The 15007-nt window shown below is 33.0% G+C and overlaps 1 protein-coding gene across 1 annotated transcript in view; it reads right to left on the bottom strand.

Annotated features, from left to right (window-relative positions):
• Nucleotides 1-204: 204 nt before the first annotated feature.
• The window catches only part of LOC126833022 (uncharacterized), a 92172-nt gene continuing 77369 nt past the window's right edge, over nt 205-15007 (bottom strand). Inside the window, exons 6-7 of the mRNA XM_050564126.1 lie at nt 8138-8330; nt 205-1750 (exon numbers count right to left, since the gene is read on the bottom strand). Of these exons, the coding sequence (XP_050420083.1) occupies nt 1482-1750; nt 8138-8330 (462 nt within the window). The 3' untranslated portion in view covers nt 205-1481. The remainder of the gene's footprint in view (nt 1751-8137; nt 8331-15007) is intronic.

The following is a 15007-nucleotide window of genomic DNA, read 5'->3' as shown; positions in this document are numbered from 1 at the left end:
GTTTTAAATTGTTTTGGCCATGACCATATAAAGTGTCTTTAGTTATTATCTTTACTCTTCTTTGTTATCATATTAAGTAATATCCTCGGCCTTAAAATGTTTTATTAAAAATCGGTTTCTTTTGAAAAAAATAACTAAACTTTCTGAAAAAAATATTGATTTTTTTTTAGTAACAGAAAGTCATTAAAATTGAGTTTATAATCTAAAAAGTAGTTTCTTTTTGTGTTGCCCAAAATTTGATAATTTTTTTCAGAAAGCTGAAAAAACTTTAAATAAAATGTGTAAATTTCAAAATAACTTCTCCATAAACGCTTTGAAAAAAAAAAAATGACGATTCATAGAAAGGTCGAAAAAACCGGGAAATTATCTTATTTTTACACATAATTATTTCAACTGTTTTGATTATTGTGGTTGTTTTTTCCAGTTCGCATTTGGCGTGTTCACCCATATATGTATTTATATATATATATATATATACATATATATTTATTTATTATTTGATATATGATTAACGAGCGATAGAAACTAAGATTGAAATGTATACGTTTATCACAGGAAAGAAGTACAATATAACAGTCGAGTAATGGTAATGGGGACGGCGTCGAAGAGGTAGCGGCTCTCAAATTAAATTAAAAAAAGATTGTTTAAGAAAAGAAAAGGGTAAGTACACAAACTGAATTCGTCCCAGTCAAATGTTTATGGAAAAGCGACACTGTCCTCCAATGTCTCAGTTATTGGAAAAAGCTTTGAAAGCACTGGATCGCCTAAGACTCAAACGATCAATAAATACAAGGGCTGGACGATTATTATTTTGGTCGTTTTAATATAATCGATCAAACTAATATTTTTAGAGGGTGTATCTGAAACCAATGTCACTCCTATATGTGGGGTTATATCCTATGGTAAAGCTAAAAAATATTAATAAAACCATTTTTATTTTCTCAAAAAATAAGTGATAAAAATAAATAAATTATTCCACCGAATTTCTTGCAAGCACTTATTTGCAAATCGATTGGTCATTCATAATTTCGAATTTTCCAAAACAAGTTTGAATTTTAAATGTTCTCATGATCTTTCAGTAATAAATATAATTGTCGAGCGACACATTAGTCTGTCAAAGTATTCTTTAGGAAACATCATGATTTTAAGCAAAGTGTATAAAAAATCTATCTCAGCTCCTCCTCATTAAACATGACTTCACATAGAGTGATATTCAGTTCAGATGCACCGCATATATTATAATATTATGATCATGAGCTACAATACTGTGTAAAGTCCTACCCAGTCCCAGCACTTATAATAGAAATACAATAAAAAGTTAAAAGAATATAAACAGTGTACCCAGTTTGTTCAGTTTGAAACTTCGTACACCCACAAATCATATTATTTAATTACTATCGGTAAGTAGAACTTATTTTTAAAAAAAAAAGAGTAGGGTAAAATAAAACGAAAAAAATTAAGGCAAATCAACAGCCATCGGTTTACAGTACGTGCAGATTGCCGCAAGACTTGGACTTGGAATCGAGCAAGCACATTTTCTGAAGTATTTCCTTGGCGATGTGTAACGACAGCGAAGTCTTCGAACCGTGTAAGGCTGCCCTCTTCCTTTGGTTCTGTTTTTTCTTGTCCCTGGTCTCGCGCAAACGGATCTGCTTAAGTACACCTACCAACAGTTCGTCTACGTTGTGCTGAATGCCGCTGGAAGTCTCTATAAACTTGCATTCCCTCGAGCAAGCCAACTGCTTTCCCTCTGAAACCAATTAAGTTTGCCAGTTTAAAACACCGATAAGACATTTCATTAAATGCATTGAACGCTAGAGCGAAACCATTGTTCCAAGATAAGTGCGTGAAAAATAGAGCTAGTTTGGTAAAACCAAAATCGGTTCTAGAGAAAATCTCTTCCACAAATAGTATATATTTTTGAAAAAAAAAAAAAAATATTGAAAATCCGTAGGTAATTCTCAATGGATAATAATGATATGAATAAACATTTGAGTAAAAAATACATGCTATTATAAAATTGCTTACACCACTTCATGATTAAAAAATTAAAACTATTTGTACACAATTACTTTATACAAGGTTATATTCATATTTTTGTGTAAACATATAAAATGTGTGAGTGTAAAAACTATAAAAATACCATACTTATTATTTTAGTTAATAAATATAAGTAGGAACACCGAGTACTGATAATTTTTAAAGAAGTTTGTTCTATTCAATATTACACGTGTTTATTTAATTTATAAGTTTTGTTAAGCTATTGCGCGTTAGTGTAAAATATAATATATATAAATATAATAAACTACCCTATTATTTAATCAAAATTAAAATTGTTTTAAACAATTTTGTAAAAATAAAAACACCTAATTTATCAAATTTATTTACCCAAACGTTTAACATTTTTGTTAATTTGGGTGTTTGCTATAGTCCTTTTAAGTTTGTCAGAATTAAGTTTTTATTTTGGTGATAATTATGTCATTATTATTATTAAATCTTCCATGAATTATTCAAGCTAATAATATGGTCAAATAATATTTTCTTATGTGATTTTTAATTCAGGTTATACATAATACAGATATTCAACAATCAATATTATTATCATGTTTGTAATCTTAATATTAGTTTTTTCGTAGATGAAAAAAAAAATAAAAGTTTGAATCATTTTCTTAAAAATGTATGTCACACATAAAATTAGGTTCGATGAGAACCGAGAAAAGCAGAAAACCGTTACTTGAATGTATTATACGATCATTTATATAAACTAAAAGCATATAATATTAACAATAAAACGTGTACATTTAAAAGTTGTAAGAAAAATTCAAAGCCATTAATAAAAACATTTTTTTTTTTTTAATTATGATTTAAATTAATTCAGCTTTTCTTTCCAGGTCGGCTAAACGTTTATAAGGGTCAGACTCCTTGAGACGGAATAATGAGTTCATTACTCCAATGTCAATGCCACCTGTTATTTTCTGAATATACGTAATAAATATATCGGCGACCATAATTATTTTTTCGATCGAGTTAAAATCTTGTGAATAAATTAAATCATATTTGTTTTCAATTTCATCGATCATCCACATTGTGTAATCTTTCTCCGTCAAGGGGCAAGACAATGTAGCAAACTCGCTGTTACCGAATGTCATGTCAGTTATTGAATCGAGAACACTATTAATATATTTATCGTACTGGGACACTGTGCGAAAATTCCAAAAATAATTATTAAATATACTTTTTACCTTGTTCAGATGGTAATCATTTGGCTGACCAACAAAAGAAGCGAAATTTGTCAGAAAAGTAGTCATTTGTTTAATGCATTTCCCATGCACACTATTCAACATAGTAATACGTCTAAATGTTGAAAGGGTTGCTGACTGGTTTTTCATACAGTTCAGCAATACTAAGACGAATCTCAAAGCCATCGCCTTAAGTGTAGTTATGAATTCAATTTGTGAAGTTATGAAGCAGTTGATATATTCATGGAGTGGCACGTCAACGTTGTAGGTGTCCAAGTGACGCCTATAAAAATGATCCACTATAGGTTTGCTGTCGACATTAACACCAAAAGCGTTAAACAGTTCACCCATCGTGCGTCTATCGTTCATTAGAAAATACAAACGAAAATGTACTAGTTTAGATAGTTCCGTTTCTTGATAAGCGTTAGATCTTTGCTGTTTTGAAAATCTTAGCTTGTTAGACGCCAGTGTCAGCGGAGTGTTATTTGTACGCCCCTCCTCTATAACTTCTTTGATCTTGTCCGCGTACTTAACGTTTTGGGTTTCGCCAGTTTCTTGGTTGTACACCTTACATTCGTAAGACTCGGTGAACTCCTCGAGCACTTTTTTTACGATCGCGTGTCCAGTTAGCATCATTTTGTTGTTGAGACTAAGAGTACCGGTTTTGGTTGATTTGATACAGTTGTATGTTCTCAAAGCGAGGAAATTGTATATCCACATGACATCCAAAAGATTAAACTTTTGTTTGTCGAGTGCGTAGAGAAGTATGTACAATGCTTCTCCCATAAATGTTACATCGTTTAACTCTTCCCGTGTAAAAATATTCAGTTTTTCCTGTTCTGATAAGTAAACATCGGTTAGATATATCTGCACCAGTGCACTAAACGCGAAACTGCATTCTAACTCTTTTTCCAGAGTTGAAGTATATTGTTCTACAAACTCTATGTCTTTTGACATAAGCTCATCCACGCTAACGTCGCGCCGTGCAATATATCCTCGGTCGGGCATATTCTCGGTCTGCAATAAATAGGCGTCCAACACTAGAAATTCCTTAAATTGCTTCAAATCGTCATCTATCTGGTCGGTTATACTCGGGCAAGCCATTGTGATAAAAACAAGAAAAATCTCGAGAATCGTCATGTTGAACACCGGAAATCGCATACTGCTACAACCATAGCCACGTCGATTATGTTCACTATTGGGTTGTTTTTTTTTTTTTTGTGATAAATGTTATTCCAACGCCAGATATTGTTTTTCAATTCACCATGTTTACAAAACTGTACAATATTTTTTTTGTGAAACATTAAAAAAACGCGTGTGTACTTAATGACAGAAATTTTTGTTGATTTAGGAGCACCTTTAACGGCAGTCTTTTTATTTAGTCAATAATTACATGCAAAAACACTGACTACTTGAGTTAAGTTTGTATTAGTAAATATTTTACGTTTATGTATTTTTAACGATTGTAAACCATCGCGTACTTAGTACAAAATATAATAATATTAGCTATTAATTATTTAATAAAAAAAATAGAATTTTATTACTCAACTATAACAAAAAGATACCATTTGTCAAGCTTATTTATACAACTAAATTAATGTTTAAAACTGACTTGTATGTTGATCGGTTTTTTTTCTACAATAAATTTAAAGTTTGGCAATAATTAAAGCTAGTCTTTGTCTTTAATAAATCATTGTTAAAGGTAGTTTATCGAAAAAAAAAATTATTTTACGTGATTCTGTAAATAGTCTATATTAAACGGAATTTACATTATATTCTAAATTGTGTTTGTATTTGATTTACAATTATTTATGTATGCAAACACCAAAACGTGTTTAATGCGCATATTTAGTTAAATCATAAATACACAGTAGATATTTTTAGCTTGAACAAAGAATAACTATAGTTTTATTATAGAAATGAATCTGAAAATTACCCGTCGGTTATTTTACGTTCAGTACTAACAAATAATAATTTCATTTATACAATTTCGGTTGGTTTGTCAGAATTGTTTATTCGAAAGTTAGAAAAGAAAATTCAAAATTTTCTCTTTGCAATAATTAAGTAAGTAAAGCAGAAAAAACATCAAACTCTTAACCGATATTATACAAGATTTATATAAATTGATAGTGCATAATAACAATAATAAGTGTACATTTAAAAACTGAAAAACCCAATAGCCTCTCAGCTGTGCACCGAAGCTAAAACTCAAGACCAATAATTTTAATCCAACCAAAATAAAACTTTCTTAAATAATTTAATTATCGTCGGTTTCCAAATCCATTAAGCGTTTATAAGGGCCAGACTCCTGGAGGCGGATTAACGAGTTGATTACTCCAAAGTCGACCACTTCATTTATTTTCTTGATGCGTGTGATGTATTTATCAGCTACTATAATTATTTTTTCGATCGAACTAAAATCTTCTGAATATATTAAATCATATTTTTTTTCGATTTCATCAGTCATCCACACTTTGTAATCTTTCTCTGTCAACGGGTTAGAAAATGTAGCAAAGTCGCTGTTACCGGATGATATGTCATTTAGCGACTTGAGCACACTACTAATGTGTCCATCAAACTGGGATACATTGAAAAAATTCCAAAAATATTTATTAAACATCCGTTTTACATTATCCAAATGGCGATCATTGGGCTGACCAACACAAAAAGCGACGTTTGTCAAAAAAGTGGTAATTTTTTTGTCGTATTCCCCGTGAAAGCGATTCAAGGTACAAATTAGCTGTATTATTGGACACGATTTTAAATATTGTTTCGTATCGATTAAGTACACTAAGACTATTTTCAAGGCCATCGCCTTCAAAGTAGTTATGAATTCGCTTTGTAGTGTTATGAACGAGTTGATAAATGTATGCAATGCCACGTTAACGTTGTAAGTATCCTGATATAGTTTCAGAAAATGTTCCACTATAGAATCGCTGTCGACTTGAACACCAAACGTTTTTATTAATTCGTACGTCATACGTCTATCTTTTATTAAGTCGTATAATCGCAACTGTTCTAGTTTGAATTGTTCCTTACCTCGGAAAACATAAGCGTTAGATCTTTGCTGATTTGTAAATCTTAGCTTGTTAGACGCCAGTGTCAGCGGAGTGTTATTTGTACGCCCCTCCTCTAAAACTTCTTTGATCTTGTCCACATACTCTACTTTTTGGGATTCGCCAGTTTCTTGATTGTACACCTTACATTCGTATGATTCGGTGAACTCCTCGAGCACTCTGATTACGGCAGCGTATGCAGCTAACATTGTCTTATTATTGAGACCAGCAGGTGTGATCTTGCATTATGACAGCATTAACTCTTCTGTCGTCAAAACAATGAAATAAAATATCCACATGACCTCCAGAAGGCTCAATTTTTGTTTGTCGAGTGAGTATTCATCTACGTACACAGCTTCCTCTGTAAATGTTATATCGTCGATTTCTTCCTCCGAGAGATGGCCTAGCTTTTCCGGTTCTGACAAGTATATATTCATTAGATACATGTGCACCAGTGCACTAAATACGAAACTGCATTCTAAATCTTTTTCCAAAGTTGAAGGATATTGTTTTATGATGTTGATATCCTTTGACATAAGCTCATCCCCGGTGACGTCGCGTCTTGCAATATAACCTCGGTCGGGCATAAATGTCTGCAAGAAACTGGTGTTGAAGGCTAGATCATCCTTTGTGTCTTCCAATTCGTCGGCAAAATTGCCGGTGGCACTGAGACAAGCTATTATCATGAAAACAAGAGACATTTTGAGAGCCGTCGTAATGAATATTACAGAAAATCGCATGCTGCTACACTCCAAAGCCACGTTCATACTTGTTTTTGCAAAAATATAAATACAACGCCAGATATTGTTTTTCGCGTTTTTTCACAATTCACAATGTTTGCAAAACGTTATATTAGTATTTTTATGTAAACACGAAAAACATATGTGTACGAAATTTCAGCAATTATTGTTGAACAAGTGGAAACATTTACCATAGTTATTTATTTAGTCGTCCAATGCAGGTAGAAACCTACTTCAAAGACGTTTGCTTAACTTAATATTATACGTTTAATTTATTCATTTTTTCATTTTATTATTATACATTTTTTTTTATGGAGCTTTCGTTTATACCCGGATAATAACAATATGTTTATTTTATTTCCCTTCATAACTTCCTATGATCTTGTCTAGATACTTCACATTTTAGGGGTTGGTCAGCTACTAGAATGTATACTTTTTTTTTTTTTGTATTAAATATTAATACGACGAATATTATTTTTCTGTTGAACCTCACGATAAAACAGTAGCTTTACAAAATAATGTACTCAATTTTATTTATGAACACAAAAAATTAAGTTTTCACAAAATATTAGTAATTTTTTTTTGTATCTTTAAGGGCATTGAAACCGGACGGATGTAAAGGAGTTTTGTATAGGCAATAATTAAGAAAAAAGGGGTTTTAATAAATTTCAACCATTTTAATTTATTTACAGATTATTTTGTATAAGCTTTAAGGTATTATTTTTAACTTGTAAATTTTTTTTAATGAGTAAACGCCATTTTTATGGTATTTCAGACCGAAAAGTTAGCCACAATTCTGACTAGGGTGGTTCGATTTAAATTCTATAAAGAGATTCTAATTTACTTGACTATGTTATGCAGAAATCCGATTTTCATTTTAATTCAGTTTCTTGCAGTTAAATAAGTTAAATTTGTAAATTTGCCCATAAATGTCTTCATAATCGGTTACCCAAAAACTTGTGTATTCTTATTTTATGTAATCAAAGGGTTTTATATAGTTTTTAATTTTTTTTTAAACATTCTTATTGATTTATCGATATTTATTAAAAAAAACAGGACATTTTCGTGCCTCGTGGACTCTCCCCTTTATTTATTTACTTACCTTCGGTAGTAATGCATCGGGCTCGCATCAAGTCGGCCTTGTTGCCAACTACAATGACCGTTTTTTCTCGCGTGTAGTTCTCTTGCCACAGATAGTTCAATATCTCTTCGGCTACTTTCAAAGATCCTTTAGACACCACTGAGTACACGACAATGCACGCGTGAGGTTCGTACGTTGCTATTGAATTCTCCACCTGGAACCCGTAGAACATACACATAAATAATTGCATAACATCACAAACCTTATTGCCGCCAATTAACAACTGTACATTCATTCAATTTTAAGAAATCTCAAGCTAATTATTAGAAGAAGAGAACGGATTTTGTTTACACAACTAGTTAACTGTCCAATATAAATTAACATGATCGACGTAATTTGTAAAAACAATACCATCTTTAAACCCGGCATAATTTATCACTCAGAAAATCAATAACTTCAAAAAAAAATACCTTAAATGCTTTTGAATGTGTAATTACATCATGAAGATTCGGATTAGAATGATATGATGTATAAAATCAAATAATATGTTCGAGTGGTTCGAATACCGCCGAACTTAAAACAAAGGCTTTCCGGTCTGCACTAGCCCTCAAAGTTAAAAACCACAGGTATTATAAATGAAAATAATATAACCATCATACTAACCGGGTAGTAGGTATGTATAAAAAATACATGGGTTTACGGGACACCTACAACAGTAGTAGTGTACATAAAAATACGAATGATGAAATTAAAATAATGAAATATAGATAAAAATCGTGTACATAAAAACTGATTAACGTGCCTCGCGTACGCGGTAAAATAAATAAATAATTTTCTGTATGTCGACCAGTGCAAAAAAAATTATAAATTATTATTGTTATAAAGGTTAAAATATTAATGTTCGTTACGGTATTTCGATCACGCGTTACCGCCAGACACGATCGATTTAAAAATTAAACATCATCTCTGGTTCGTCCCGTTCCGTCCGTCACATCAGTGTGATGTAAATATGCAAATTATTTTCTATTCTAGATGATACCGTTATTTAATTATCAGATAATAATAATGTGTCGAGCTATATGGGGCTGATGCCAATCTCCCAGTAGTTTAGTTGTATCCAAATGTATTTGTGTATAATATACCGTACTGTAATATATGACAGACGTACGGGTTTGGTTGGATTAGCTTTATTGAAATCCCAAAGCGATCATGTCTGTAAAACACTAATGTTGAATGAATCATTTGGTACGCATACGAAACGTATTGTAGGTGAAAAATGTACATAAAAAGCCTTACGGTGACGTCATCATTGGAATGGAGAAATATGGGATAAGATGGAGAGGTATAAAGTATAATGGGGAAGGGATAAGACGAAATCAATAATCTTTGGGTAACTGATAAGATATTATTGATAAGAAAATCAGCTGATAGCTGAAACAGAAAATCAGATGATCGCAAGATACCATAAGATGAGCCAATGTTTTTCTTTCAACGAAAATATTGAATTTGTATAGTATTTTTAGCAAAATTATCGCGTACCATAACCAACGATTTCTAGTCTAAACAATAAATTATTGTTCTGATTGCTAATCATATTGAATTTTTTAATTTTATATTGTTTCTTCGTTTAACAAATATGATTACGTAGTTAAATATCGTCATAGTTAAAACGAAACTGATTTTTGTACTTGTATTGAATTTTAAATTTCATAAACGAAATTTGTTCCTTAGTAGGAACGACCGAAGAAACTAGTTCATTACTACAAGACCGGGACGAGCACTGAACTGAGTTTGTTCTCGGATTGAACTATTCAAGCACTAGTACAATTATGTATATCATGTGTTATTATATTTATACGCATTGTAAAGGGGTCGCTCAAAGTGTAAAACACACACCGTCTATCAAGTCACTTGATAATGTTTCACCGATCACGCGAATGTCGCGAAGAGGTTTATATAATTTATAACTAAACCGCACTGCGATAATAGTCGCTGAACGGATACCGTATTAATAAGTAACAGCGACCACGAAAAGGGATTAAAGTTGTATGCTTGTAATACCGACCGTTAAAAGCGATCATCTATATTGAATTCAGCGGTCGGAACGTTGGCGGATGTATCTCTCCGCAAAAGCTAAGGAGTTGGTAAACCGGCTATTAAATTATGCATACACAACTAAATGGTTTAGTCGCGGAAACTGTGTGCTCAGTCACTATTGCCGGTCGAGATGAAGTCAATGCGAGGGGCGCAAATAACTGGAAATTCAGCTTTTAGGATCGTTTTAAGACGGGCTCACGCATAAGTGACCTATTGAAGTTTGGCAGCATTTTAAAATTAGATACTTTCCGGAATTTACTTAAAAATTCAATGTTTTTCAGCCGAGTCTGCAACCACGAAAGAGCGCATTTACATGTCTCGCTGAAGTACCGAGATAAATTTAGAGTAGTGGTGGAATTATAAATAATGATATAGTATATTAAGAAGCAATAACAAGCGCTAGTATATTAAAACATCAAGTTTCTGGCTAATATTGTAGTGTTTAGTATTTGGCTAAAAACAATTCATAGACAATTTGGGCCCTTAAACTGTTTTGAATTTATTACTTAGTTCTAATTTGAACGTTGAACGTACAACATATCTCTTATCTTTCCCTATCCCTTACCCCTTATCTCCCATCCCCTACCCACTATCTTCCATCCCCTATCCCCTTATCTCCTACCCCCTGTAACGGTTTTGTAACGCTTTTTTCGGTTATGTGCTAGAGCTAATTCCCTCCCCCATCCCCATCCTCAACCCCATCTCCGTGTGGTAACGCTTTTTGACATTTTTATGTCTTAGCTCTGGCACATAACCGAAAAAAGCGTTACCATAAAAGCGTTACCAAAAGAGCGTAACGAAAAAAGCGAAAGGGTTGGGGACGGGAGTGGAATAGGGGGTAGGAGGTAAGGGTGAGATTCAGCCGGTAAATAACCGAAAAAAAGTGTTACCAAAGAAGCGTTACCACACGGAGATGGGTTGGAGGTGGAAATAGGGGTAGGATATAAGGGGTGGGGGTGGGATAGGGTTGGTGTTGGGGACAGGGGATAGGGGTGGGAGATTAGGGGTGAGGTGGAGATAGGGGTAAGAGATAGGGGTGAGTGATAGGGAGGGATATAGGGGGGGAGATAGGGGTGAGAGATTAGGGAGTAGGGATAGAGTGGGAAATAAGGGTGAGTGATAGGGACGGGAGATAGTGGGTAGGGGAGAGGGGTAAGATATAGTAGATAAGAGATATGTTGTACGTTCAACGTTCAAATTAGAACTAAATAATAAATTCAAAATAGTTTAATTCTCTATGTTAGGTTACTTTTGGCCAGATGATAAACACTACAATTTTAGCCAGAAACTTGATTGTACATAATTTTTTAATCTCCTTGGCCTTATGCTGTAACTGGAAGCTCCATATAATTTTTTTGTTTTAAATTATAACTCCACACCTAATCTAAATTTATTCGGTACTTCAACGAGACATGAAAATGCTCTTTCGTGGTTGCAGACTTGGCTGAAAAACTTTCTTTTTCGGTTATGTGCCAGAGCTAAGACATGTAAATGTCAATAACCAATTAAAACTCATATAAATCGGACCTACCTCACGTGTCAAACTTACACAAAATACCTAACCTAACCCAACTTAAAAAAAAAAACATCAAAAAATCTAAACATCAAACTACTGGCCGTAACTGGACAGGCTTCAAAAAAACAAAAAATAGCATTGCTGGATAGGTCTTAGTGGAGACGAACCATACTGGGGTGTAGCCCTAGTTACAGATCTTTAGGAATTATTGACATGGATACGGAGGGGGGGGGGAGAGGATATGTTTGAAATTCAATCAAGTATGATTTGGTTTTGTCGTCGTCTAAGCCCAACAACATATTTATGATTCTATGATTTTCTGCGTAGAAGAGAAAAATAATTTATATTTTTCTATAACAGAAAACTCCGGTGCGTATTTGTAGACGGTAGAAATATTAAATATCGATAAAAGCTATACTGAATGACAATTGAGACTGTAATAGATACTGATGAAGAACGGCTTACTTTTTATGTTATTGTAGTTCTTACTATTTCTACTACTCAAATAAGTGCCAAGCTTTATATTATCTGCTAATATATTATCAACGAGTCTTTTAGAATCGCTATTATTATTGTTTTAACTAATTTATTGTCTCGTTGTCAATGTAAATTTGTAAATTAATACAGTAATAGTAAGATAAATTTGGTGACGGAATGAGGGTTTAAAATTAATACTTGACGATCAATTCAATTGAATGCCAACGTCTCAAGTAGTATCTTTGACTCAGAGTTATTTAGACAGCACTATACCGTCTAGCACAATTGATTACACTTTCAACTTAACCTGCAAAAGGTCATAGGGTTTGCGGTATTACTAAACTGATGATCATAAGAGCTCGGGAAGTTTTGTTGGAATGTTGGCTAGTTCAACTTGTAATCGCATTGACAGAAAACCGCAATTATAATTGCTTTCATAGAGAAAAGAAACTCAGGATCTAAACTATAGCCTGATCCAAAGTCATTTAATTAATACAAAGTTATATTCTACGGCTACGCTTATAGTTAATTCCAGTAACAGCTTAACACAATCAGTTAGTAATGATAACAATTGTCAATAATAATAATAATCAATATGTTATGTTTATGTCGACATTCCGTAACGGGACTAATGACATATTCAACGGTTTTAAATTTAAACTAAACGACATTCAGCTTAACATTTGAAATTATTACGTCCTATAGCTTATGACATTTGTAGTTTTGGGACTTTATGTCTGAAAATTAGACTGAAGGTAAATCTAAAATAAGACTAAAGCATACACGATTTTCTCAAAAAAAAAAAAATTGTTTTATTAATGTAAAGCCCCAAAAAATGCGAGCAATCGTACGCGAGTGAATAAGACAACAGGTACATAAAAAATATATTTTTAGTTGTGATATAATTATTAGGATAGACGACTGAAAGTACAACCCTCTGCCATAACAGAGTGCACCGTGAGTTGTTTTTTTAAAAATATTATCAACGAATCCAATTTCATATTACATTAAATCAATATTAGGGTCAACTCTACGGTTAATTGTAAAACGTTAGTATACTACGTAATTAAATAAAATACGAATATTGTTGGTTGTTTTTATAAAAAAAATTGCATACACATTTGCTCCATTGATTTGCAATTACCACATTTACATATAATATACAAATTGATTTTTAAATAATTATGCAATGGTTTTAGTGCGAAAATAATAACAGCTACTAAAAAAAACCTCTCCCTCCGACCTCGTTGTACTGGCTATTTATCTTATCGTTTAGCCCCATGTATAGTGTATGTATATATATATATATATATGCCACATAATATAGTGTGTAGTGTACGTATTAGTGCTTTTTTCGAAATTGGTAAATAATTGATTTTGTAATGTTGAAAAATATCGATCCAGTTAAATTCAGTCATGACTTTTTTTTATTTGAGATTTTAATGAAATAAAAAAAAATTACTCACTACTACTACTGTTACTTGCTGCGAGGAACCAAGTAATGAATCGGTACGGCAATAAACAATGAAAGTCGAGACAGTTGTTTTTCGATAATTTTGCAAAACCAACCGGCCAAAACGGCGACTAATTGCCATGTGCACAATCGGTTGTGGTTTTCCAAAGGCACGCGTCTGTCGGTAACGACTTTTAACGTATATTTTTACACAATCCGCCTCTGTTCGGTGATTTCTTTCTTTATTTCTTGTATTTTCTTTTGTCTCTTTCCCCTCTTTTGCCCGCATGTATAATGTGTATAAATATGTATATATATATATATATATATAGACTTCAACGGACCAACGGACGACGACGACGGCGGCAGCAATCCGGTCTCCCTTTGTGTATAATAGTAACAGCGGTATAATATAAATGTATATGTACATCCTCTTTCCTTCCGAGTGTAGTCTCATTACCCCTCGACCGCACCACCGCGTCCCTCTCATTTCACGCCGGGCACGGGACCCCAAACAAAAGAGCCGGCACCAGCAGCTGCTCCTCCTCGGGTTTATAGACATTAAATTTTATTTTTTTTTCGAGGGGGGGGGGGTGCTGCCGAAGCACGGTTTACCGTGTACCGCGGGGCAACGTATAAAATATATAGTACTTACTTTAACGCGCAAAAACGTTACAGCGGTGCGAAGAAAAATATCTGTTTTTTTTTTATCAATTTTCGCACAAAAGAACAAATTGACGGATTCGATAAGGACCTTTCCGAAAAAAATCTTTAACTCTACCAGTTCTGCACACACTCGGACAGCATTTAATAGTTCACCCAATTGTAACATATCGTTTTTTTAAAAATTTAACCTTATATCTTGTATATATATATATTGTCGTTTAAAAAATCCAAGTCCATAAGGGTTTTAGCACTCATAGAAAAGGTTTTGCTTCTTTTTAAATATTTCGTTCGGCAAATGTAACATTTCGAAATGGCTCGTTTTTATGCAATGGTCTCTTGTTGCAAAAAAAAAAAATTGTATTAAAACCGAAAGGGGTTTGTTTCGTCATAGGCGGACGTGTGTACACACATCATATACAGGGTGATTCATTTAACGCAAGACACACACTTTCTGCCGTCCTATTGATTGTCTTAGTCAATTTAAAGTAATTATTCGAAATCGGTTGTTGGGCCGGTCAAAATGTTCAGTACATTATTCTCAATTTAAAAACTTAAACGTACCTATATGTAAAATGCAAAAGTTGATGGATCATAAAGAATAAGACACTCATTTTTTCGGAAGGTAATAGCGTTTTTGGAGACACTTTTGGTCACAATATTTTACAGTATTCAAATTTTTTTT

This window comes from Adelges cooleyi, unplaced genomic scaffold (genome assembly GCF_023614345.1).
Source record: "Adelges cooleyi isolate 19-005CV unplaced genomic scaffold, UGA_ACOO_1.1 ACOO_flye_CR_arks_rails_tigmint_CR_PRNA_168, whole genome shotgun sequence".
In the NCBI taxonomy this organism is placed as follows: domain Eukaryota; kingdom Metazoa; phylum Arthropoda; class Insecta; order Hemiptera; family Adelgidae; genus Adelges; species Adelges cooleyi.
Note: the sequence above shows the minus strand (reverse complement) of the source record. Positions and strands in the feature narration are given on the sequence as shown.